The sequence below is a fragment of the Sinocyclocheilus rhinocerous genome, unplaced genomic scaffold (assembly GCF_001515625.1).
Source record: "Sinocyclocheilus rhinocerous isolate Xijiao unplaced genomic scaffold, SAMN03320098_v1.1 scaffold70, whole genome shotgun sequence".
NCBI classification, from domain to species: Eukaryota; Metazoa; Chordata; class Actinopteri; order Cypriniformes; family Cyprinidae; genus Sinocyclocheilus; species Sinocyclocheilus rhinocerous.
In genome coordinates, this window is record NW_015624555.1 from 147,720 (window position 1) to 175,079 (window position 27,360).

Here is a 27,360-nt window from a genome sequence, read left to right on the forward strand (position 1 = left end):
ACACATTCCTAAATTCTCCTGATTAATCCTATTTCTTTAATGTATTTAACAATAGCACCATATATTTTACCTTGTTCTGCATGCTCTTTCAAGAGGTTTGACAAATTAAATGATTCAACACCCATGTTTCTTACTTCCTTAATGAGTTTTAACCTTTCTTTTTCATATTTTTTACATTTTATTAAAACATGCTCTATTGTTTCTGCCTGATTACAAAAAATACATTGACCGGTTTCATGTTTTCCTATATTAAACAGAGAGTGTTTTATTCTAGTATGCCCTATTCGGATGCGAGAAATAATTGTATCTTCTTTCCTATTCCTAAAAACACTTCTTCCATTTCCTACTTGCTGCTGAATATACATTTGTCTGCCCTTGCTATCACAGTTCCTCCATACTTCTTGTTTTTTGTTTATGAATTCTTTAATTTTCCCTTTAACCTCATTTTTGCTAAGAGTCACTTGAATATCTATTTCTGAGTGTATAAGAGCTTGCTTAGCAAGCTTATCAACCACTTCATTAACCTCCACTCTCACATGAGCGGGAACCCACAAAAATGTTATTAAGCTTACAATAATTATAGAAAGTCAAGTGCAAGAACTCATAAAACAGTTTCCACCCTTTTCCACTCATACTTGGTATCTCCCACTCCCCATGATGCAACACAGCAAAGGTATAAAAAGGCTGACAAAAGACCTTTCGGGTCTTTTACTCAGTTCAAAATGGCTACCACTATGTATGCTGAACCAGGTAATAGCCAACAGTTTATAAGAAAAACTTAAATGTCTACTGGTTTTAATGTTCAGTTGGCCAGTCTGAACACAACGGTCTAGTTGCAGGTGTGTAAATGTGTGTGTGTATCATCCATTTCTCCACCTCGCTGACACATCAAGGTAAATAAAGCGTTTTAAAACCCAAGTATGAGTTTGTCTTAATGCAAAAATGGCTAGGCAGAGGGCAGCTCTGTGACAATTAGTGAACTGTTTGTTCAAGAAACAGTACAGTGGTTTGCAGTGTTTCCTCATCCCTTGTGCATTTGATGAGTGGCGATAAAACTCATTATTAGGCTGATTCACAATCAGGAGTTTCAACAATTAAGTTAAAGGATTCTAATATTCTTAAACAAGTGTTAGTCACATTACATTCAGTAATTTTGGCTTGTTCATTTACATGACAACATTGTTTCAGGGGTTTGAAGATACAAACTTTTTAAAACCGTTTTCGAAGTGCAAGTTTTTGAAAACAATATCGCCTCTGTGAACTACAAAAGCATGCATTTGTGAAAAGGGTGATGTCATGCGCATGCATATTACATGTTAAATCTAGGTATGTGTGCAGGCACGCAGTGTTTCTTTACTAACACATCGTGACGTCGCCACCTACTGGCCTGGCATGCATAAAACTGTTTTTAGTCGCGGATCCCTGTGAACGGGATCATTTTGACAATCTTTTCAAAAAAAATTTAGTACATTGTTTAAACATACGCTTAGTGTAATGTACAGTACTTTTAAAGAAGTAAACAGTAACTTGAGGCACATACTGTGTTCTGGTGTTTTTATTTTATTTATTTTAAGAAAAAAAATGCTGCTTTTATTCAGCAAGGATGCATTCAATTTTTTAATAAAAATTTAAAGTATAAGTAAATTGACAATTCATGTTTTTGCAAAAGATTTCTATATTTCAAATAAATGCTGCTGTTTCCCCCATTCATCAAAGAATACTGGACAAAAATGTTTCACGGTTTTCACAAAATAAATAAATAATAATAATATGTTTCTTAAGCAGCAAATAAGTATTAAAATGATTTCTGAAGGATCACGTGACACTGAAGACTAATGTAAATTGTAATATTTTACAATATTTCTGTTTTAACTCTATTAATCAAATTGGTGAGCATAAGAGACTTCTTTCAAAAACGTAATTGAAATAAAAAGATCCCGAACTTTTGGAAGATTTGAAGACTGTGTCAGTTAAATCTAATTTTATCTCATGGTGTATGGAAAACAAATAATACAATTCTTTATGCTGGCTTATATATTCAGTAAATGGTCTCAGTCCTTTACCGCACTGGTGATACAACAAAATTGCTTCCACATAAGCCTGTAATCAAGGGCAGGGTACAGTGACTTAACCTCTGACTTTTCAGAACCTGGAAACAAACCACTGCGACTACAAAATATAGATATAGAAATACAGATATATGGTACAGAGAAATGTTTGTTTCTCAGCACTGACTGTCCCCTCCGAACACCTTGTTGGAGCTTTAATATAGTACACTAATCCTGGCACATTGTTGTCTCTTTTGCAGCAATACTATGGTGTGTTCATTCTCGTAACTGCAACTTTGTGGCTTTATATCTCACAGTTGTGACTTTAGTTCTCTTTTTTTTTTGTTTCAATATAATTTCTTGTTACTTGGATACTTCATCTCACAATTGTGATGAGGGAGCCTCCAAAGAGAGCCGGTGCCCCGGGGCTCCACAGAACCATAATCCGTTCGTGCTCAAAAGCACCATTTCACCTAAAAACTTCAACCTGTTTGCTCACACACTAGCCTAGATCCTGAAATAGCCTCTCAAACTGCCCTATTGCACTTCTTGTTCTGGTACAATAAGCTTCACAGCTGTTACTCTGAGGATCACTTATATGCAGGTTAATATGCGAATGTTATTGAGTTCAGAAGAGACAACCTTTATTGAAGCAATATAATGATTGACAAAAAAATTTATTCTGAATGCAAAATCAGGTTTACTCAGCTTTTTGACACAAAATAAATGTTTATTTACAATGAGCAAAGGGGAGAGCTAGCCTGACTCATCTTTTCCATTTTTATCGCACTGCTAGTAAAGAGCGGATGGTAAGGGCATAAACTGTATTGTATAAGTGTGAGCTATTGTTAGACAGTGGCATCTTCTCTGTGCTGCCTGACCATTGTGAAATCCATCAGCAAAGCATTCATTCGTATAACATCCGGAAAGCCATTCTGCCTCAGAAATTTATTTCTCCTCTCCCACTGTTATTTCAAGGTAAGATTAATATCAATTTGAAGTCTCTGCGATGAATTTCTAGAGGGCCATCCCCAGGCAAAGTATGCAAAAAGTGAAATTTGTTGTAGCAATGTGCCGCATGGAACATGATCACCATATGGCTCTTGCCAAATCATCATAATGTCAACAACAAACATATGTGGGTCTGTCTTGTGGCTTGTTTTCAGGAAAACATGCGCTTTATTACTCGTGCTGAACATTTGTATCGAGGAATAATGCAAAGAGGCATATTTCTGACAGCGTATTCTTCTGTGTAATGTTTCTATTGTGTTATCAGGGATATGAATATATTTGCCAAGCAGCTGTGCTCACATTTCTCTTATACCGCTGCCTTCAGAGGTGCACATGCTTACTGCTGCAACTCCAGTTCTCTGGTTTACAGCTGCAATAAACTTGATTTGTTGGAAGTTCAACAATCAACAGTCATCAGTATTTGAACATAATGCTGATATGACATTATACTGAAAATTATTCTGAACTATTACAATCTGGCTGGTTATTTCTTAGAAGCATCGTAAATCAATACAGTGAACTTTATATCATAAAATAAGCTAGATAATTTGTTTTGAAATTTAGTTTGACAATGAAAGTTAATTATAATTTTGTAGCCACCTAATGATTTTAGAATTCCTTAATAATAAATTAATATGCATTTAATTCTATTCTAATAATTATTATAATGCTACTTAATGTATTAAATGCACTTAATATTGTTAAATGCATAATGATGATAATAATAATAACAATAATTACATTTATTATTATTATTATTATTATTATTATTATTATTTTACATTAATCTCAAAATGGGCCTGTTTTCTTTATTTTGAAGACGTTTGTACGCAGTAAACGGGGGAGGATCTAGAAGATGATTTTTAGGGTGGCAACACCAAAGCAAACAACATTCAATCATCTGTATGTAATCTATAGTATATAATCTATACAACAACTATACTATAATTGAAAACAAATTATGGCTGCAAGCAGCAATCATCGGGGTCCAAGCACCAATGGCCCATGTGCATGATTAGCAATCTAACTGAAACTAATCTCATGCCTTTTTTTAGTCCAACTTGAATCTTTGAAATCTTTGAAAGCAAACGACTTTCAAAAGAAATAACTCCTGATTGTTTAAAGGAGACGGCAAAAATGCTCCTCTAAAATGTTTACTGTCATAAGGCATGTGATCGTAATATATTTGGTGTAAGTCTGAACTTATGTTCAACATTTAGACTAATCGCATGTCCATCCATTTCAAACGAATGTGAAGATATCATTTGCAGCTCAAAACTTTATCTGAAGCATTTTCTCTAGGATCTTTTATCATTTATTTCAACAATTATGTGTAGCCATAACTTATGCTTGCAGTTTAAGTGTTTGTTTTATTATTCATACCACAATAGTAAATGAGTGTCTTTATAGAAATTTGTTAATATTTAAATATGTTATCTTGCAAAAGACAAATAAAATTGTCTCTTCATTTTAAATGGATAGCAATATATTTCATCATGTCTGGCAACTTGAAAATGTTTTATTGGGTCTATAAAAATTAAATAAAGATAAGAATCTATAAGAATTTTACAGATTTCAGTGTACACTGATTATATAAAACTATACTATCAGATATACAAATTAAGTAAATCTATGACATTAATTTTCCAATCAAAGGGATGGAAACTGATAGAAAAAGATTAGGCTTAAAACATTCCTTATCCTGTGGCTCCCTCTGGTGGACAACATTAATATATATTTAAGTTGAAAATGGCTGATAAGTTTAGAATTTGTAGATACGATCATAAATTCATTAGAGATCCAATTCACCTTTAGTGCTTGGATCCCTAATAACAAAATATCAATATCCAGGGAAACAAGACAGTGTCTATTAAACACTCAACACAAAATAAATGTCTAAACTCAGAGTAGGTCTACCATATTTATTTATGTAGGCTAATTGGATGATATATAAATCACAAGTTTTAGTGCATCAAGTTTAAGAGCAAGGAAAACTTTCAAATTTGCTAGAAAGAACAGTCAAAATATCAAAGCACTGGGAATGTCTGTATGTGTTGATTACGGGAGGTCACGCAGAACACTCAAACAACCACACAGCAACCACCCAGCAACACTTGAGTAGCAACCCTGAACACCCAACTATCTGTTTGTCTGTCTGTCCTAACCTGCAAACTATTTTAAATTTTAAACAATGTTAACAATGTTTTATACATAGTATTAAATATTTATTATCATTATTATTATTATTATTATTACACTTAAACTATAATTTAACAATATATGCAGATTATTATTGTTGGTGTTATAGTTTTTTGTTTTGTTTTTTAGATAAAAAAAAACAAAGAATACATCTGGCTCAGAACAAGCTATATATTTTATAACTACTGGACAACACAATAAATAAAATACAGTTCATTCTGTTTTGACAGGCTAAATAAATAGATGCTAAAACAATTTAGTTGAATGAATGAGTTTTAAATGGCATTTCTCGACTCTGTGTTCACAGGTGATGTATGCTGGACACAGGTGGAGCTGCTCTGGTTCAAAGTGCTGCGCCGGTCTTTTCAGAATGAGTGACCGCCTCCAGCGAGCCCTGACTCCGCCTTCCGCAGGGCTGCGTGTCGCTGAGCGGAGAGAGGCAGCGGCAGTGCGAGCTGCGCCGCGCGTCAGTGAGGGAGACGGTCAGAGTTCCTGCATATGCGGCCACCGGCACCTCACTGAAACACACCGACCATGGACCTATTCGAGTTTGACTTCTTCAGGGACTGGGAGCTGGAGCAGCAGTGGTACGTCTGCGGGCTTTATGTGTTTATGTTCATTCAGTTTATTGAATGAAATGTCTTTGTCATGCGCTCCGATCTGACGTGGTCACATTCCGAAATACGAGTGAAACCCATTATGACGCATGATAGCGGCTGTGTCTCAAACCCTAGTGAGCAACCTACCTTGACAGCGTTTTTGGGCATCGTAGACGCGTTCCGAACGCGCATTCGCAAAGCGCCTATGATGTCCAGAAATGCTGTCTTGGTAGGCAGCTCGCTAGGTTTCGTAGTGCTGACTGATGCTGTCTCCGGTGATGTGACTGCTCTTCTGTTTATATAGATGCATTTATAAAAGATGATTGGGACAAACTTTAATTACAGAATCGCTGTTTTAATGAATTGCGTGGAGATGCATAGGTTGAAACATAAAAGAAACAAAGAGCAGCTTGTGCCACTTCTTCCTGCTACTTTAAACTGAATGTCCCAGATCATAGATTATTATTTGATTAGATTATTATGAATCAAAAGTCCTGTATAAGTCAGCTAGACACACTTTATTTAAGTCTTCATGTTTGGGCAATTACATTGTAAGTAATGAGTAATATAAATGTAATTGATATGTAATTACATATTAGTCAAATATGTTGTGATGCATCCTCATTTGATTAGTGGTTTAAGTACTGCAGTTTATCACATGTACATGGACATTATCTTATGTATTTTGTAGAATTTGGAGGTGTTTGCATTTTTTTCTTATATAAAACAATCCCGCAGAAACAAAATTCGCAGACATATTCAGTATGCATTCTTTTTTTTTGTGCAAACGTGTAAGCTTGATATGCATGAATTTTGTTATAAATCTCTACTAGTAATCGTCATGGATTTGTTAGCTTTTATCCATTACTTTATCATGCAAACATAAATATGTCATATTAGTTTAGCCTATTTAATTGTCATTGTTAATGTGGGCAGTCTGCTATTGCGCCCCCCACTGGTTAGGGCTATGTGTTATTTATATTTTTATGTAAATACAATATGATTTCAGCATGATTCTCTGCCTTAAATCTTTGCTGGTTTTTAACACTCTCTACATCCCCACCATGTGGCAGAGTGCAGGAACCCATACAAAAGCAATATAGCAGAAAAAAAATGAACAATAACAATGAAACCTCTCCATGGATTTTGTGCATTTATCACTTGGCATATATTGACAAATTCACATGAACTTGAATACGTTGGTTTGGTTAGTTGCTATTGTCTTGGATGACGCACGTCTTTTTCCTTTGTTGAGCTGATTCTTAGTTGCTTCACATGTTCAACACCTTCCTCCGATTTTATCCTCTTTCTTTTGTTTTATACTCACTGTCCTGCACATAACAGAGGATCGTTGAGCTGTTAGAAGCAGAAATGTGATTTGTATAATATGGTTTTAAGTGGCCACATATTCTTTTTTAAAGGTGTTAGGTCAGCATATGATTTTGCCACTATTTTTTTTTATTACTCCTTTCTTTTAGTTATTTAACACATTTTGGTTACATCTCTCCCTTCAATTTTTTTAAACAAGAATATAATCATCCATCAGACGACACTCAAGTGTAATGAAATGTCAGTATTTTATCTAGGGACTTGCTGTATAACATAGGAATCCTTTTTTTGAATTTGAAACCGTCTGTTGTCTGAAAAGGAGTTTCATATCGCACTCTTTATTTTCCATATAGTCACTACAAACATATATAGCAGAACTTAAGGTTAAAGGTTATTTTTCTGTGCGCCATGCTGATATTAAAACGATTCTCTCTCAGGAACAGCTATGGGCTAGTTGCTTATTACTTCTGCGGTGGTGGCAATTTTGTCTGTTGTTGCCACATTCATAACCCTGAGCTACCCATTAAGTCTGTGAATATTTATGAGGGTATTTAAAAAGCCATTTTTTTTGTGCTAAGTTTGCTTGGTCTGGGTTCTAAAGGCAGTATTGCTATTTTACCACTATCCGTAGACTGTCAACCAACCAAAAAGGCATTTGAAATGTAGATTCGGCTAAATGCGTAGATGAATGATCGCTCTGTGTTTTGTAGCGATAAATCAATGTTTCAGAAGCAAGCGTACAATAATAATGCACTCATAATTCATTGTCTTTGTGCTTAATACTTGCCATCTTTATCTGATGGCCCAGGGCTGTATTCAGCAATCATATTGATTTGAATCTGATCTCCCGTATGTTGGTTTGGGCTTCGACACGAGTTGGATATAATCAAGTCAGATTAGGTGGTGCAAAATTCAGCGAGGTGCAAAATGAGCTCAATGGAGAGCAGGGCCTTATTTGTAGACAAAGGTTAAGCACGGGAGGCACTGAGGCGGTGGGATTGGGACATGCTTTTTCGTGCTGACACAGCCGTGACATGAATGGCTGCCACAATTATGTTGGCTCTTCACTTTAACAGAGTCAAATGGCTTTGAAGTGTGTTTTTCGATTATTTTGCAAAAGTAATTGCTCCTCTCTCTCTCTGTGTGGTGCAGGTTTTCGTTTGGTAAATCATTTTGTATTATGAGAGTGTGAGTTAAGTATTTGTCATAACCAATGCATTTGGATTAGAGAACCGGAGCTATGGTTAATTAGACTTTATATGCCTATATTTTATAGGTTTGCACCTTTAGTGGTAATAGAAGACCTTGTAATTAGGTGCAGCCATTTATTTGTGACTTTCTTTTCATTTGGCGGGACTTTATGGCCGCACTGAGAGCAGGATTAGAAGGGATTATTCAATGACTCAGTTGTGCCTTTTTTTTCCCTGTTACTTGCCCTTTCTCAGCAGGGATTTCTGTCCCAATAACTCATTTTTATATCCTGGTGTTAAAATGTGCAAAGCCGAATGAGAAGTTAACAGAATTTCAGACTCTGAGCATTTGTTTCGCATATGGAAAACACAGGCATTACTTTTGCATTGTTAGTATCAATATTCAGAAAACCATTAAATGTGTGTTTTATCATTCATTCATTCATTCATTCTAGCTGTTCACACTGAACAAAGTGTGTATCATCTTTTTAAGTTGATGAAAGTTAAACTAGATCCTCATTTCCTTTAGGAATGGGTTTTAGGTACACGTGGGTTGTAGGCTTTGATTCTGCATAAATACAATTTCACATCATAACTGCTTTGTCATTGTCACAACCTATGTTCTAGCAGATTTGCATGTGAATAAACATGCACAACAAAGTATTTGCTGTGTAAGCATATACAAGTAAGATGAGACCAATCACAATTTAGTATGTAAAAATATGTAATAAAGAAGACCAGTCAGCAACCATGGGAATATTACTGACATCATCAATCTACATTCTCAGTGTAGAATAGATCTAGTTTGTGACCACATGACATATACACTATGCACTTTTACTATACTATTGTATTGTCTATTGTATGAATTTTATGAATATGTGAGTTTTGTCAGTGCATCATCTAAAGTGCACTACTTCTTTTTTTTTTTTTTTACATTTTCAGTGTGAACATGCTGCACACAATATTTATACTACACAACGGCATAGAATATAGTGCATAATTGGGATGCACCTAGGAGTCAGTTAAAAGGGACATTAAAAAAAACCCAAAAAAAACTCAAACTACAAAAACAGTTTGAAAGGAGTCTCCAAGTAGAAAAATGTAATAAATAGTATTAGGGTTTTATAACAAACTCTAAGCACGAAATGTTGAGATATATCAATTCCTGCAAGATAAACACAGAAAAAATATTTCTGACAATTTTAGTTGACAGAATTACATTGATAAAAATGATTAATTAAGCATATAAATGTAACATATTCGTTTGGTAGCCCACTTAAGATGGATTTGTAGCAAAAAAAAAAATATATATATATATATAATTTTATGCTGAATTGAGTAATTCTGAGTAATCTAGACAAGACTGTTACATATATTTACATTTTTCTTTATTAAAAATGATTAATTAAGCATATAAATGTAACATATTCGTTTGGTAGCCCACTTAAGATGGATTTGTAGCAAAAAAAAAAATATATATATATAATTTTATGCTGAACTGAGTAATTCTGAGTAATCTAGACAAGACTGTTACATATATTTACATTTTTCTTTATTGCTGGTATTGACTGATGCAATGAACCCTTTTCACACACTGTCGAAATGTTGGCTAAACGCCCAAAACCAGTGAAATACAATACAAACTATGAGAAAATAAATGGTAGCAAACAAAAAGAAACTGCATATTACCAATGCCAAACCAAGTTCTCTCCTCCATAATATAGCATTTATTTAGTTAAGTTTAGAAAGTAGGGCACTCAGAGTGTGACAAACAAAATGTTCTGTTATGCTGTGAAACAACACTTTGTGTGTGTGTGTGTGTCGTGTCCACTTTGTGGCACATCGTGTGCCGTTTCTCTTTGCTCCCATGCTGTTTAGTCACAGGGATTGAACATTCTCCGTGGTCATGGCACAGATCTACCGCTTTTCCCAGCTTCCCTCGCCTTCCCGCTTCCACCTTGACCACAGCTGGGGACTATATATCACACTGCTCGCTCGAGGAGCCGTGCTCCGTGCCAATCTCATTTGTGCCCGGCTTGAAAAGGCAGCCAAGCCAGGCTGTGCCCGGCACATCTCTGCAGTCGCCGCACAAGCGAGGAGGCTCGGCAGTTGGCATGCTGTTTGTGAGAGCAGGCTGCCAAGCACAGTGCCCGCGATCTCATTTTGCCACCTGCAAAAAGAAAGCCAAATGCTGTGGCATGATAAAGCAGCAAGGTTGGCACGCCTGTCAGGTTATATGGGAGAGACAAAAGGTAATGGGTTGCCACCCTTCTGCCCTCGGCATGCAATTAACGAGTTCCTCTGAAGGGGCACGGTCGGTAGAACTGCGAATTTGAGTAGAGATCTAAAGATCTATGGACACAAATATGACGTTAAATGTAATTTATAACCCACTGTATGTATTAGAATTGCATATAAAATGTGCATCCATTTGTGTAATCTAAATGAATGGAAATGTTATGCATAAATCCTTTAGGCCTATGTATTTTTTATTTTTTAGATATATCAAATACTATACATACACATATAATGTAATTGATGTGATCAAAGCTGAATTTTCAGCATCATAACTCCAGAAATCATTCTAATATGCTGATTTGCTGTCAATGCACATTACTTATAATTATCAGTGTTGAAAACTGTTGTTTTATATTTTTGTGGAAACTCTGATGCATTATTTTTTTTTCATAATTCTTTGATGAGTTCAAAAGATTAAAAATCTGTTGTAACATTATTAATGATTTAATGCATCCTTGCAGAATAAAAGTAATCATTTTTTCCCACCCAAACAAAAAATAAAAATTGACCCCAAACTTTTGAACGGTTGTGTATATCTGCTATTTTGTTATATGTCATCAAAGATACTGGAAATGGACTACTGGTGGTCATGGATGTTGGACACGACTTCGTCTGGACTGCTTCCAGTATTTAATAAGAGACATCAAAGTTGCCCTGATCACATCAAATGAATCAAGCAAACAGGTGTGCAATGAAACAGCGACGGCAGAGCCGTAATGAATGTCTTTCTTATTTGTCAGCAGACTTCCGTTGCTGCTTGATTGGCTGGATTCCGTCTAAAGATCTTCAGGTTAATCAAGCTTCAAGCTTCCAGCTTACCTTTATGCCACGAATCAATTTACTCCACTACCTCAAAGGTCACTGCTTCCACTGAAAGCACTCTATGACAAATATGATGATTCAATACAGCCACGCAGGCATCTGTAGAGCGCTTTTTTCAATCTCATTTCTTTCTGAGAGATGAATCAGTTTGTCTTTTAGACTGACCTTTTGCTGTTGGCTTGGTGTAAGCTGAAGGAAATTGCAAATTCTTTTTAGAGCCTTAATATTAATGAATGTCTCAACTGAACAATATGAACAGATGTTTCTTGTTTCAGACAGCGAGAGACACGTGTATTGCCTATTGCTCGAGTTCATGCATATTGGGAGGCAACTAAGCTTAATTCCTGACAATTGAACAGCGTGGCTCACGGCGCATCTGCTTTTTTATGTGATTTTGCAGTTGCATAATCTATTCTTTGAGCATTGTTTTATGTGTGGGCATTTTGCCAAAGGACTGTGACAAAGATGGTTGAATGTGCTGGTGTCCAGATATGACTGTGTGTTGACGTTCACTTTCTGAAGTGTCAGGACTGAACAAACAGCGGCCGGCGTTTGGCATCAGCATGTAAAAATGGAATCTCACCTTGTTTATTGGGAGCCACAGAAGCGCTAAAGAGCAGAAACGCGCCTGCCAAATATCACAATCACACGGAGCACTGTCATTCACGTCCAACTGTCTGCCTATTTTCACAACACATGCTAATTTGTCCCATTAAACATGGCTCATTCACATGGAGCTAAAAGTTGTAACAGTGTTGTCATTCTAGCTGCTCCAGTGCTCTGAAACTCCCCCTGGCTTTTATTGCTTGATAAAGATCGGAAAGGAACACACATCTTTATCAGAAGAGGAGAGAAACGCTGAGATAAGAAAATAAATTGAAGCCAAAATGCTTTAAATGGAAGACTATCTCCCTGAGAGAAACTCATAGAGCTGTTAAGAGCCGTGAGTAACAAAAGGACCACAGATGCGTTGAGGCTGATCTCACCGGAGGGGAGAAAGTTCTGGAGAGCTGCACGTTTACAATTTGATGCTAGGTTGAGCTGGACATCTTGCTTTGAAGGTGATAAGGCAAGGTCGACTCTACCAGTCAAAAAGACACTTGACTGAATTAATGTTTCTCATGACCTTAAAACCTTATGATTTATAGGCTTTTGCTTAAATACTTAAATTTAGTTTTGTTGGAAAATGTAATGTTTCTTATGCTGATAATTATACTGTTTGTTCGTTTATTAGATTCACTGGCAGGACAAAATAGGAATAACTACTACTAATAATTAGAATTAGAATGTTTTTTTATTATTGTCATCATTAACATTAAATATATAACATTATTGACATAAAATATATAACAACAATATAATTTTATAACATAAAATAATAATAATAATAAATTATTATTATTAATTAATAATATTAATTTGATTTATTGATTAGTATGGAAGCCCGTTTCCGCCACTGAATAAAAAATAAATAAAGGTTATTGCGACTTTTTATCTCACAATTCTGACTTTTTTTCTCAGAATTGTGTGATATAAACTCAAAATTGAGAGTGAAGTCAGAATTGCGAGATATAAAGTCACAATTGCGAGATACAAACTTTTTATATCTATATCTTTTTTTAAACTTTTTATATTTATAACTTTTTATAGTTTATATCTCACAATTCTGACTTTATAACACGCAATTGCGAGTTAAAGTACAATTTTGAGGGGGGAAAAAGACTGATATTTTCTCAGAATTGTGAGTTTATATGGAAGCCCGTTTCCGCCACTGAATAAAAAATTAAAAAGGTAATTGCGACTTTTTATCTCACAATTCTGACTTTTTTTTCTCATAATTGCGTGATACAAACTCGCAAATTCTGACTTTTTTGAATTCTGAGAAAAAAAAAGTCAGAATTGTGAGTTTATATCACGCAATTCTGACGTTATTTCTCAGAATTGCGTGTTTATATCTCACAATTATGACTTTTTAACTCGCAATTGCGAGTTTATATCACGCAATTCTGAGAAAAAAGTCAGAATTGCAAGTCTGTATCACGCAATTCTGAGAAAAAAGTCAGAAAGTCACAATTACCTTTTTTATTTTTTATTCAGTGGCGGAAACGGGCTTCCGTAGATTAGAGTAGATAAAAATGTATAAATGTCTTAAAACTTGAAAGCAACCCGATAAAGTCATTCAGGAGCATCTTCATAATTTTTTTTTTCACTATTCATTCAGCCATAAACAGAAAAACAGTGTGCCACCCCAGCAATCACTTTTCAAAGTACTTCACAGCCTATTTGGTGTACGCTATTGATTGCATCTATCTGTCGTTCTCTTTTATAAAAATCTTTCACATCGCTCTTCTTCATATCACTGTGAATGTGGCAAAATAGCTCTATTACTTTAGTCTGCTTAGATTAGACAGCACGTCTTATACAGAAGACGTTTATAGAACGTTCTATTATTCCATCAAGAGCTTCAAACATAATGTTCCTCTATGTCTGTGTGATGGCTTTGAGTGCCAGGCGTTTTCATTCTCAGGTAGGAGAGTGTCAGATGCTGCTGTAATATTGCAATGCATATTCATGCATAAATAAACAGCAATGAACAAGTTAGACGTGCTGACACCCTCATTGTTGTGTAGAGCTGAGTTATGGGCGACTGTTGCATAATAACAACCATAATAGCAGTGTTTTCCTCACACCTCAGAAGCCTTCACTGGCACGAATCATTCAATCAGACCAGGTGGTGCTGTTTCTACAGAAGTGGTGCTGTTTGTTGTTTTGTTTTTTTTTCCCTTTTGAATTTCTCATTTCGCAAGGAATGTGTTTGCTGTAACACTTGTCTTGGTGCAACACACTTTTACATGAATCGGTCCCGCTTTGGTTTCATCTGTTACATTTCTCTTCATTATCTACATTTATCTTTCATATATTTCTCCTGCAAAAGAAATAATGGAGTGTTAGTGCTGCTGAGTGGAAGTGTGGATCAATTGTTTTGCTGTTGTCTCTGTGACATTATGGTCACTAGATATGATTTGGCTGTCCCTTTTTCAGTATAAGTCCAGGGCCTGCTGACCCAGGGCCAATATGAGAGAGTTTAGGGCAAATTGACAGAATTGATACACTGGAAATGTACATTTTTGTTAGCAAAATCTGGTTGTCAGTGTTTTTAACTTGTCATCTAGGTCATTGATTGGAAATTACAAGGGGGAAAAAAAAACACTGTAACAGAAATAAACAAAACAAAACACAGAAGGTTAGTTTTGGTATCAATTGCTACGTTTATCAAAAAAAAAAAAATGTCATAAATTTTTTTGACATACTCCATAATTTTCCAGCTAATGTTAAAACATTTAAGGCTATGAAAGTGTTAATAAATTTATTATATATTGTTTATAATAATTATCATTTAAAATATAATTGTAAAATTTCTTTGTAATGAAAACCATAATGAAAAAATTACATTATTTGTGAAAACTGCATAAAAAAAAAAATATATATAATTTTTTAAATATATAAAATGTAAAAATCATACTTTAAATATGAATTATACTTTAAATGGATAATTCTTGCCTTAGTGACACCAAGTCAAAGTGGTTTTGAAACAAATAATTTGTTTCAGTGTTTACCTGGGCATTTATTCTCTTGCAACTAATGTGTTTAACTGGATTGGTTGGAACAGCAAACGCCTTAACACTAGTGTTACATTAACTCTTTGACTCCATGTTTAGATAATTCCCCCAGCGTTTCTGTAGCCCCAGTGAAACCTGCAGGCTTTTCACGTCGTTTCGTCGCTTGGAAAATCAAAGCTTTTAGTTACAGAAGCACCGCGGGGATGCTAAAATGGCTCGTACAGCAGCAGACAGGAAGCCAGGGCTTCAGAAGTCAACAGAGGAATGATTCAGATGGCAGAGGAAAACATCATCAATTCACCGTTGACGACAATAGAGCCCGGCTCTGGTGATTTATGGCGCGGTGCAGTTTTTCCCAGCATGCTGTTCCTCCTCTGCCGTGGCATTGAGTTATTACCCAAAGTGTGAGCAACATACCTGTTAGAGATCAATCCGGCACGTTCTCTGTTTGCTGGAACCTACTTGACTTCCATGTTCGCAGCTTTACTCGCATTGATATTTCGCTATTGATTTTCCTCTGTTCATTTCTTGCCTCCTTCAGCACCTGGACTGATAGGCCAGTTGTGTTTAGCCGGTTTTATTGTGATGTGACAAAGATGGATGTGACATTGTCCGCTGTGGGCCGCTGGATAGTGGAAGTGTTAATGAAGCCATTAGCACAGTCCGCGAGAGAGAGAGGAGAGTGTGGCGAAATGACCATTATTCTGCCACCATTAAGTCGTAATCTGCCAACTTCTCGCTCTCGCTTGTCATTCTCTCCATTTCCAACTCTTTCTCTCCTACACTTGCTGATCCACTTCGACTGTCCTGTAAAGCTTCATTAATTCATTTGTTATCAAAAGCAGTTAACCACAAAAAGAGCGCGGAGGAGTGAAGGGGGGTCGTAATAATGTATTCTATAATTGCCATCCAAACCAGCTTCCAAATGCACGAGCCCAGACATGAAAAAAAAATGGCTACACAATTCATAAATCTCATTACCTCAAAACTCCATTCTTATAAAGAGACAGAAGCTCGTTTGGTTGGCACAAAAGCAGTAAAAAAGATCATCGCTTAAAAGCGCTCGGGTAACCGTGGATTTATCTGAAGTTGAAGAACTTTCTCAGTACTTTGGCATTCAACAGATTAGGAACGTTCTGGAAAGCCCACAGCTCTCAGTGCTTCTTATTTCCTGATGGACTGTGACTAATTTTAAGCTTGTTTAATTAAGTACAAAGTGCCTCTCTAGTGCACAACGCGGAGTTGACGAGAGGTTTTTTTTTTTCCAAGGGCTATGTGTTAGAGACTGAAATTGGGAAGTTATCATGATGGTTTGGGATATGGGAATTTCAGTAATCAATACCGATATCTGAAAATCCATGTTTCTTGGTGCAAAAATGAATGTACTAATGCAGGGGACCCCAAAAACCCCAAAAAATCTGGTCGCAAGGGGCCCCCTTTTTATACTTTACAGCTAGCTCTATATTTTAATGTATAAACAAACTCTCATATTATAAATTTCCAAAATTAAATAATTGGCTTTTAAATTGTCTTTACAAAAGCATAATCATATGACTAATATTTCTTGAAAATATAAATATATAATTTTTTGTCATATTGACAGTTTACCTTCTTTTTCTAACCATTGTTAAAGTTAAAGCTACATGTATAAACTTGATGTAAAACTTTTTTTTTTTTTTTTTTTTTTGTGAACTGAAATTTATTTATATACCACTTTTTACAATAAATATTATTCCAAAGCAGTTTTACAGGGAATATTGTTTATAATCCCCTATGGGTAAGATAAAGAAAATATACAGGGATGAACAATTAGAAATACTTTTTTAGTTTGAAACCCCCTGTTTTATTGAATATGCTTTGTTATTTTATATGTTACATATTAATATGAACATTAATAAAACAATCCTTCTCACATAATAAACATTGCCTCGGGTAATTATTCAACTAAACAGTAATAAAATAAAGAACAAAGAAACAAGTTACAAGCAATAGAACAAATTGAGCTGCAGAATAGCCGTATTTTGTCACGGCTGTCTTGACCTGCATATTCAGACTGGCTTGATGTGATTCTGTACCTCGGGTATCGAATTGAGTCAGTCCTCTGTACAATATATTTTCAGTAAGAACATTGACTGCTGGCAAAATCCATCAAAACCAATCAGAACATGAGAACTTACTTGTGAAGATTTCAAAACAACCCGTTTTAACATAGGGTAATTGTTCCTCCAAATGAGTTGTTTTATTGGCAGGGTCACGCACTGCAAATAATTGTCAAACCTTCTGAATGGTAATTTCAAATGCGGTTGATTGGAAACATTGAGTTGATCTCTCTCAGAATGTAAGTTTAATTGCCCCTTGTTTTATAGTCATTACATGCAAATCCATGAATAGAGCAAGCAAGCGAAAAAGAACAAAGATATTGGCAGGAATGGCTGAGAGAGAGGAAACAACAGACGCATGCTATCTGGGCAAAGAAATCTTTAGAGGAAGTGTCAACTATACCAAAGCCAGTCCGTGTGTGTGTTGTGTGTGTGTGTGTGTTTGCTGGTTCTCAATAATATTGATCAGGCCGAACTATGCTTATGCTACCAATCAACATTGTACATTCTCATTAAGGTCATATTAGACACAGTCAGCAGCTGTTGATTGATGCCCAACAATCCAGAAAACATAGAAATCGGTATGAAACTGCAAATGTGTTACTATCCACCTTACAGCATAGCCATACAGTTGTGACAAAGCATTAACAGACAACATTTGCTTAGCAAGAAGTATGTCTCATTTGATATATTGGGTCATGTGATTGTGAAAGATTTTCAATAGCGTGTATACAAGGAACTGCAGTTGTAGAGACTAGCACATGAATTTATTGCCATCTATCATGATTTTTCATACATAAATCAAAATCAGATTAAAACTGCTCTGTCAGATATCTGCGTTTTATACCCTAAATATACATAAGTCAAAGCTCGCTACATTATTTGTGCATTGCTTGACATCAGGAAGTGTTATCAGCAGTGTGACGATGACATATGCTAAAACGATGACACAATCATTGACGAAACATATTTTATTAAGACCCAGAGTTGATTGTTTTGGGATTGTGTTGATGTATACAGTACATGGTTGCGTTTGACTGTGGTGGGCCTCTCGGTCTCGGGTGAGGGCCCGTTTCCTGTGGCAGCCTTCCTGAATGAGGAACCTGAATGGTATCTGAGTTTTACAGGAATGCCAGGTCCTACTCCGCTCCGTGAGCTGGAGTCTGCAGCCTCACCGCTATGGCGTAACCATGGCGGGTCAGGGTGGGGGATGCAGACAGCACAGGCCCTGTGGATGGAGATAAGGGTATCCTGGCAGCCGTGAGTAAGGAAGAGGAGGGGGCTCTAACAGCCCACCACACCAGTGCAACCTCTTTCACTTCACATGGGTTGATGTGAGGTTCAGAAACATGCTGTGGGCATAAGTCATAAATTCTGTAAATCTTTAAAGTGGTTTGTGAATGGACTCACTGTGGAATGTGAAGTCATGGGTAAAGTATTTGATGTTTTGGCATCCAAGCTGTTTTCAAAAATGATATATTTTTTTTCTTGTGTTCCAAACCACAGTGGACTGTTTGTAATGTTCAGAGCATAATTCTCCCATTAGTCACTGTTCATGAGGCTGTAACAAAACAGTGTACTGTATGACAACTGATAATAATCAATCAGTGTTGAAGTACTAGAGAGCAGACTTAGGGTGCTTTCACACCTGCCTCGTTGTTTCGGAACCTGACGCGTTTCCCCCCTTAGCTCGGTTCGTTTCTCAAGTCCATCTCAAGACAGAGGTTTTGGTCTCGTCATGGACTCAGGAGCATTGGGCTCGGTCTTGACTCTGACATTTGTAGACCCTCTTCAGGTGTAGTTCTTGACTCAGACTCAACTTTTTCTGGTGTCTTTCTTGACTTGAACTCAACCCTCATCTTGTTTTGGTCCTGACTCCATTGTTTTAGATTATTTTCAGGTCTCAGTCTTGACTCTGATTCAACCCTCTTCAGGTATTGGTCTTGACATAGACTGGACCATCATCTGGTCTCTTTTTTAACTTGGTCATGATTTCATCTCTTAGACACTCTTCAACTGTCAGCCTTGACATGGACACTTCAGACCTCAGTCTTGACTCTGACTCCACCCTCTTCTAGTATCTGTCTTGATTTGGACTCAATCCTCTTCTGGTCTTTGTCTTAACTTCAACACTTTTGACCCTCTTCATGTCTCGTTCTTTACTCAGACTTGACCCTCATCTGGTCTCAATCTTGTCTCGGACACTTCAGACCCTCTTCTAGTATCTGTCTTGTCTTGGACTCAATTCTCTTCTGGTCTTTATCTTGACTTCAACACTTCAGACCCTGTCTTTATCTCAGTCTTGACTCGGATTTGACCCTCATCTGGTCTTGATCTTGAATCTAATGCTTCAGTCCCACTTCAGGTCTCGGTTGTGCTTCAGGCTCAGCCCTCTTCTACTATTTGTCTTGACTTAGACACTTTAGACCCTCTTCTGGTCTTAGTCTTGACTTTGACACTTTAGACCAGGGCTATTAAATTGGCGGCCTGCGGGCCCAATCCGGCTCGCCAATCATCTTCATCCGGCCCGAGGGAAGAGGACATGCAGGTCGCACATACGCCTTGAATTGTTTTTGCACTAATTAGTTTGTCCACAATGTGGCATCCCTGGCCTGGGCCATTGTTTTAAGGCCGAAAAAGAAAAGGAAGAGACGCAACAACAACAATCTACCGAAGACAGCAACATCACTAGACGGCAGCGTTGACAAGCGCTTGTGTGAGGGGGTTATGAGATATCCACAACTCTAGTTTCAACGAGTATAAAGGCTGTGCATAACTTCTGGCGAGAAATAGCGCAGACACTGGACGAAGATGATTATCAAATGGAGTACAGTTCGAAAGGCTGCGCATTCTGCTGTACGCATGCGCTGAGCAGCTTCAGACAGTGCTCTAGTAGCTCTTCAATGGACAAAAACACACAATTATGCCAAAACTATAAAATACAATTTATAGTTTATGTGAAGGTTGTTTTAAGTTCACTTAAATGAAAAGTTATATTTTTCAGAGCCTACTAAATGTTAAAAATATACTGTAATGTTGAATGGCTATAATTAATGCCTAACATTGAGATGAAAATGCAATTAATTGAGACATCAGTAGCAGTATTGGTATATATATATATATATATATATATATATATAAAAAAAAACTGGCCTTTGTTAATTACTAGGCTACTTAGTAAAGAGATGCCAATAAACATATTTAAAATATGGGTTGTTTCTACATTAATTTGGAGGTTCAATCTGAAATTATGACAATATATTAATATGCAATCAATCATGATTAATTACAGAAAATTTTGATTAATTAGTTCATTTTTTTAATCGACTGACAGACAGAACTGATGTTTTTTATAGATGTTGGTGTTGGTAATATTAGTTGATTTTACTGCTGAATATGCATTCAAATTTAATTTCTAATTTTATAGGCCCCCCAGAAAGAGATCGGGACGCCCCCCGATTTTCTGACAAAAGTCAACCAGATCTCATGAGAAAGCGTAACTATTTTAAAAGTTGGCAATTTCATATTAATTTGTATAATGTGATTAATGGTCAAAACATGAAATAGTTAGCCAAGAGATGTGTTGCAACAGGCTTGTTTCAATTTAGCATAACCATCAGATCGCAACCGCATGCTTTGTTAGTGCAAAGTCTGGAGCACTTGTTAATGTTTTGTGTTCACTTTATTTTAAAATTTGCATATTTCCTAATATTTGTATTCCAAATGAAAAAATAGTGAACATTTCTGTTTAGATCAACTACGATCTGACAATGACTTTGCTACATTTGCAAAAAAATGGGAAGTCTGCTACAAAGGTTGATTAATGGAAATGTTGACATCAATTGTAAAAATGTATAGATTAAAGGACAGAGCTTGGAAATGAATCTGAACAACAGATGTGATCAGGACATCTCTAAACAAAACTTTTGAAAATCCATCAACAATTTGACACTGCTAACTTTGGCCCAACTGTCCCACTGGTTCTTCACCAGAAATGCTTGTTCTAACAGTTGGGAAACTTGTGAATAAGACTTTGTGTCCAACAGTCTGATAAGAACCTGTGAACTCTTGCATCAGATGGTCAGTGATGGTCTGTTGGTGGTTTGTGGGCTGAGACTAAGTCAGATGCTTCAGAAGGCCATCAAAGAGTGGAAAAACACAGCAAATACTGTCATAGCATTTAACCTCAAACTCAGAGGTTGTATGTTTCACCCTGCTATACAAACACATCCCTGAGGTACGCATGCAAGTGAAATACTCATCGGAACAAAGCACCCAACACCAAACAGACGGCTGTGATAATGGAGAAGGCTCATAGCCAGATTGTTGTCTAGAGGCGCTAGAGGTAATTGTGCGGCTTTTTTTTTTCAGCTCCTCCTTGCAGATGCTTGAGTGAGAGGGATGTGTTGAAGAGTGGTAGCACATCTGAAGGTAGTGTGCTATATGTGTGTGAACAAATGCTGCCTTCAAGTCATCACAGAATAATCACATTTACAAAATGATCGCACCTGAATGCCACCGCAATGTTGTAATTACTAGTGGGAAACTGCATTTTCTTTGAGCTCTAGTTGGGGGTTGGAGTTAAAGAAACATGACAGAAGCAAATTGGTATTGGTCATAATTACTAGGGATGCATGATATTAAATGATACCGATGAGACGATAATTATTATCATGTTATGGCCGATAACTGATAAATGTCAGAAAGAGGTTTAGAAGGAATACCAGAACATTCCTTGCTGGGAATCACTTTGAAAACACAACTTATGCTGGTTTAATCAGCAACAATATGAGGTAATGTACTACCACTGAATGATTGGGGTTGGTAAAAAAAATAAAAATAATTATATATATATATATATGTATATATATATACACACACACACACACACACACAGTATATATATTTAAATATATATTAATATATCTAAAATTAGATAACAAAAATTACACAAATAAAGTTAAAGTCATTAAATTTTCTATGCATTTCTGCTGTTGTCATGTAATGCACTTCAGATGCTCACAGCCTTTTATCACAGCAAACAATTAGTCACAACAGTAGGCAGTTGGTGAGAGTGAGTGTTGACGTAATCTATGCTCCGCTGTACTGAGGTTTGCGTGTGTGTGTGTGGGCTCAGTGGCCCACAGACCCCCCTGCTCTACCAGCCACGGGGGTGGTAAATGGGTTGAGTTTGTCTGTAGTGTGCTGATACCCCCACCCACCTCTCTTTGACACACTTTACTGTCAAGAAGCATGCTGGGATCTGCCTCTTTGTCTTGTCACAGTGCTTCATGAACAAACCGCAGCTTTAATACAGAACATACAGTACATACGATGCACCACGCACACGCACAACCATATGTAAACAAACAAAGCCCATATAAACAGCCATCCATCTCACTCCCAATTGAGGGAATGGCAGGGCATATTGGCTGTTGCTCAGACCGATTTTGTATGGATTGTTTTAATAGACCACATCCCTCCTTTGTCATGAAATATTCCCCACACGCAGGAGAGTCGCATTCCCGCAGACATATTGCCATGACAAATCCTGCTTGTTGAATTGACAGAGGCAGTAATTTTAGATGAATATGGTTATAATGTCAGTCATTAATTCCATTGTTGTCAAATGCAAAGGCCCAAATCTCAATAATAGTGTTTATATTGTGATACGCGAGTCGTTTATTTTATTATGGTAATGTGAGAAGAATGCATCTGTGGCCATTAAATGATATAAAATGCGTTTTTGAAATCAAAAGACTGCGGAACAATGATTATTTATGCCGCGTCCCTCTGCAGTATAACTCCCATTAAAATGATATCCTTGTTAATTACATGAACCGACTGCAGAATTTATTTTACTAACCAGAGAGGAGATTTTGTAGTCTGTGTGCATGACGCCTCTAAAATTACAAATCAGGCGCTCAGACAATTTTCTGGAGTAAGAGAGCAGATTTGAAACAATTCCTTAACATGAGTTCAGTTAAAACCTGGATTGAATCACACATTTAATTTGAATCTCGACGGGGTCCAATGAGGAATCAATATAAGGGTTTATGTGCAACGTTTCACAGCTGACGTTAACGGGAGATGCCACTTGCATAGTTTTTTTGTTTTTAGTTTTCTGAGTGCTTCATGCTAACAAGCTTTTTTATCCAGCATGGTCACTCGCTAAAATATGCGATTTGTGAAGATGCTCAGTGGAAGTCTAAATGCAGAGTTCTTTCGCTTGGTGCCTGGTCAAGTTTTCAGAGCCGTATCCATTACTATCATCTAGGGGTCGACCGATTATCGGCCTGGCCAATTATCGTCGCCGATATTAAGCATTTTTATGATTATCGTATCGGTCATTTTCAAAACCGATTCGCCGTTAAAATGACTTAATTTTGAAACGCGCTATTTGGCTCTGATGCAGCCTGTCAGAACTCACCACTCTGTGGCCTAAAGCAGTCTCCGCCCACCGCTCATCTGATTTGTTGGGACTCACGAGTCCGACCAATCAGTGCGGAATTCACTCTCACTCAAAGCGCTTGCTAACTGGAGCTGCTTCAGTGATCACGCATCAGTTGTCTCTCAAAGGTAAGGCAGCAGCAGACGTTGCTTAATTTGCAATAAATCACAATCCACTAACGTTACACTGAAGTTGCAAAACACCTCAATATTATCTATGATTTCCGGTACTACACTCAACCAACACCAGGGAAGGCAGTTTTTGTCAGAGCCCTTGTTATTTTTAATTTTGACATTAATTTTCATTTTTACACCAGACATATATATCGGTTCAAATATCGGTTATCGGTCTACTTGATCTGTAATAATCGGTATCGGCATCGGCCTTGAAAAACACATATCGGTCGACCCTACTATCATCTTCCGAATGCCTTGACAACACAAAAGAGCCTAGCTTTGTATCAAATGTTTACCCTCAACAATAGCTCAACAAGAGAGTCAGCTTCGCCTTAAATTCCGGCTCATAAACGTGACGAGTTGTGCTCATTTGAAGTCTTTGTAGCTGCATGTTGACAACGATCATGTAAAATGGAAATAAAAGCAGGAATATTTAAATAGGCCATGCAAATCGCTCGCTTCTAGGGGTGGAATAAAAGAGAGGCAAAAGAAGAGAGAAAAAAAACAGAACAAATGAACAAATAATGTTTCCAGACACACTCAAAGGACAAACTGTCACACTTGTTTGGCTTTGGAAAAAGCCTCCCTATTCAAAAGGAAATTTCTGATCTACAAAACACAAGTGTTTGGCATGCATAATGCATAATGGCCGATGGGGGGTATGGGGGGGGGGCAGCAGAGAACACTCACTTCAAGCACAGAATCAAACAGATGATGGGGTCTACAGTCAGACCTTTGTGGTCAATAGAGGACCTATTAGAGGGAGGCATGTCACTGCAGAGGGATGGAGGCCGCTGTGATAAGACAATGCTAATATGGATGGCATTACATTTTTTGAAGGGGTTTGGGGGTGGTTGCATTCCCTACTGTGCCCCAACTACAGATAATCTTAAACATGATACACTTCTGGTAAATAAGTAAGTATGTACGAAAATAAAACCTTTGTGGTCAATAGAGGACCTATTAGAGGGAGGCATGTCACTGCAGAGGGATGGAGGCCGCTGTGATAAGACAATGCTAATATGGATGGCATTACATTTTTTGAAGGGGTTTGGGGGTGGTTGCATTCCCTACTGTGCCCCAACTACAGATAATCTTAAACATGATACACTTCTGGTAAATAAGTAAGTATGTACGAAAATAAAACAAAACAAACATGGTCTGGATCAGGTGTGGATGGTACGACTATGTATATGTATATTATGTTATGTTACGTTATATGTTACGTTACGTTGCGTTACGTTACGTTACGTTACATTACATTACATTACATTACATTGCATTGCATTGTATTGCATTGCATTGCATTGTATTATATTATAAAATTAACTATACAACTTTTTTTGTAGAAATAAATAATTGTTTTATATTATATTATATTATATTATAAAATTAACTATACAACTATTTATTTTAGAAATAAAGAATTATTATATAATATATTATATTATATATTATATTATAATTTGACTATAATATAATAGACCATGTATACAAACATTTTGCTTGTTTTTTTTTTTGTTTTTTTTTGATATTCCAGTGAAGATAAGACTTAAAAGTAATATTTTAAACTGTTATTCTGACTTTAATTCTGATTGGACAAGCCTCACACGAACACATACAAACCCATACGATTGTGACGCTTCACATTATAGCCTTTCTAGAATACAGACATTTATACTAATAGTTACTAGAGGTCTGCACGGGCTTTAAAGTGTAGCCCGAACCCGGCCCGTACTCGAGATCGTCTGACCCGACCCAACCCGACCTGAGCAGCACAGTTAAATTTAGAGCCCGAACCCGACCCGAACCCAAAATCCTTTTTTCCCCCCACAACGAATAGCCAATTTTAAAAAATGCTGTATTTCACGATTGCATGCAACGGTCAGTAAACAAATACATGCAAAGAAACAGAATCATTAAGGCTTGCCAGTTCACAAGGCAAAAGAAAAAAACGCTTACCAGTTATGAAAGTTTATGAACATCAGGTGCAGCGGTCACATAAATTCTGCCGAGTTTTTGAATGGTTGTAGGCTATACGACAAGACGATAATTCTTCCATCGTGCAAATTATTGTCATTTTCGTAAGTGAAGGCTCGTTAGCATTCGGCCTGCTTTAAATCAGACACAGAGATGCAGTGCGGTAAGATCGCATTTATTTGAATTAATTAATTATATCATTTATTTGAATTAGCGAGGGTGCGCGCGAGAGAGAGAGAGAAAGAGATAGAGAGAGAGAGAGATGAAAGTTGCGTGTGAACCTGCGTCTGCGCGTCTCTCTCTACAAGCAATGAGGCTTAGTTCCTTCAAAAACAGCGATTTTACCCCCTCATTGCAGAGAAATATAACGTTGCGAGTCAGTAGCTAGCCTGTCGAAGCTATTTTGCTAATAAAAGTTTCCGTACTGTGTTGTCGTGTGCAATAATGTGTGTGCGTGCGTCTATGAAAGCAGCGTAGCCTGCATATAGTTTTAGTTTAGCTATAAACCCGAGCCCAACCCGAAAGTATTTCGGGACCCGTCGGGGTCGGGTAGCAGACCTCGTAATAGTTACACAAATCTATATTGCGGTCACATCTTGTTTTATTTTATTTTAAGTGTATTTTGCTCTTTAGTACTCTCATTTATGTGGTTAGTTCCTGTTTTCTTGGTTTCCTAGCTTGATTGCTGTTCTTGTTGGTTGCTGATTATGTTGCCCCTTTCTTGTTTAGTTACTTTGCTTAGCCCTGTGTGATACTTTGCAATAGAGCAAAATCTTTTCTGTTTGGTATACCATCATGCCGCCAAGCTCTAGTCTACCGAATGTCTCTGGTGGACTCGTAGACTGCCAAAGGCCATCTATATTTATCTAGACTACTAGAAGTGTGTACAACAGATTAAGCTGTGGTCCAACCAGAGATAAAATGTCATGTGATGTTAATTAATCAAATCCATACTGTCCTCTATCTGCTTAAAACGCCTCGCAGAGGTCATGTCGGACCACATGCTCCATCTCGTCCCTGTACTGCACGTAACCCCGGCTCGGCTCCAAGACCCAGTGCCATCCAGGTGGCTCGAGCAGCTGTGGATCAGGCTCTGCTCGCTCTCCACTCAGCTCTTTCCTTCTCGCCTGACTTCATCTGGGGTCTGTTTGGGCGTGCAGCTGTTCCATTTGGCGGTGCAGCGGTCCAACCACAGGCTATAAATAGGGTAGGACATAACATGTCAACAAACATTAAACCTGCTGGATTGTGGGAGTTTGGTGAGATGCGGTTGGCTCGTATTGAGTTCGCTGCAGGATGTTGACGTTCCTTTACCCCAGTATGGCAGGAAAATGTTAGAGCTGCTTGTTTAGCCCTAGTCAATGTGAAAGATTTGAGTCCATGTTAGATGTTCTCATTCTTTAAAGGGGTCATATGATGCTATTTTAAAGATCATTATTTTGTGTATTTGGTATAACAGAATATGTTGACTTGCTTTAATGTTCAAAAAACACATTATTTTTCAAATACTGTACATTATTGTAGGTCCTCTATGC

At 37.1% G+C, this 27,360-nt stretch overlaps 1 protein-coding gene across 1 annotated transcript in view; it reads left to right on the top strand.

Annotated features, from left to right (window-relative positions):
• The first annotated feature begins 723 nt into the window (after window positions 1-723).
• Window positions 724-27,360, top strand: part of LOC107742425 (AF4/FMR2 family member 2-like) — a 221,854-nt gene continuing 195,217 nt past the window's right edge. The window contains exons 1-2 of the mRNA XM_016555376.1: window positions 724-750; window positions 5,566-5,845. Of these exons, the coding sequence (XP_016410862.1) occupies window positions 5,793-5,845 (53 nt within the window). The 5' untranslated portion in view covers window positions 724-750; window positions 5,566-5,792. The remainder of the gene's footprint in view (window positions 751-5,565; window positions 5,846-27,360) is intronic.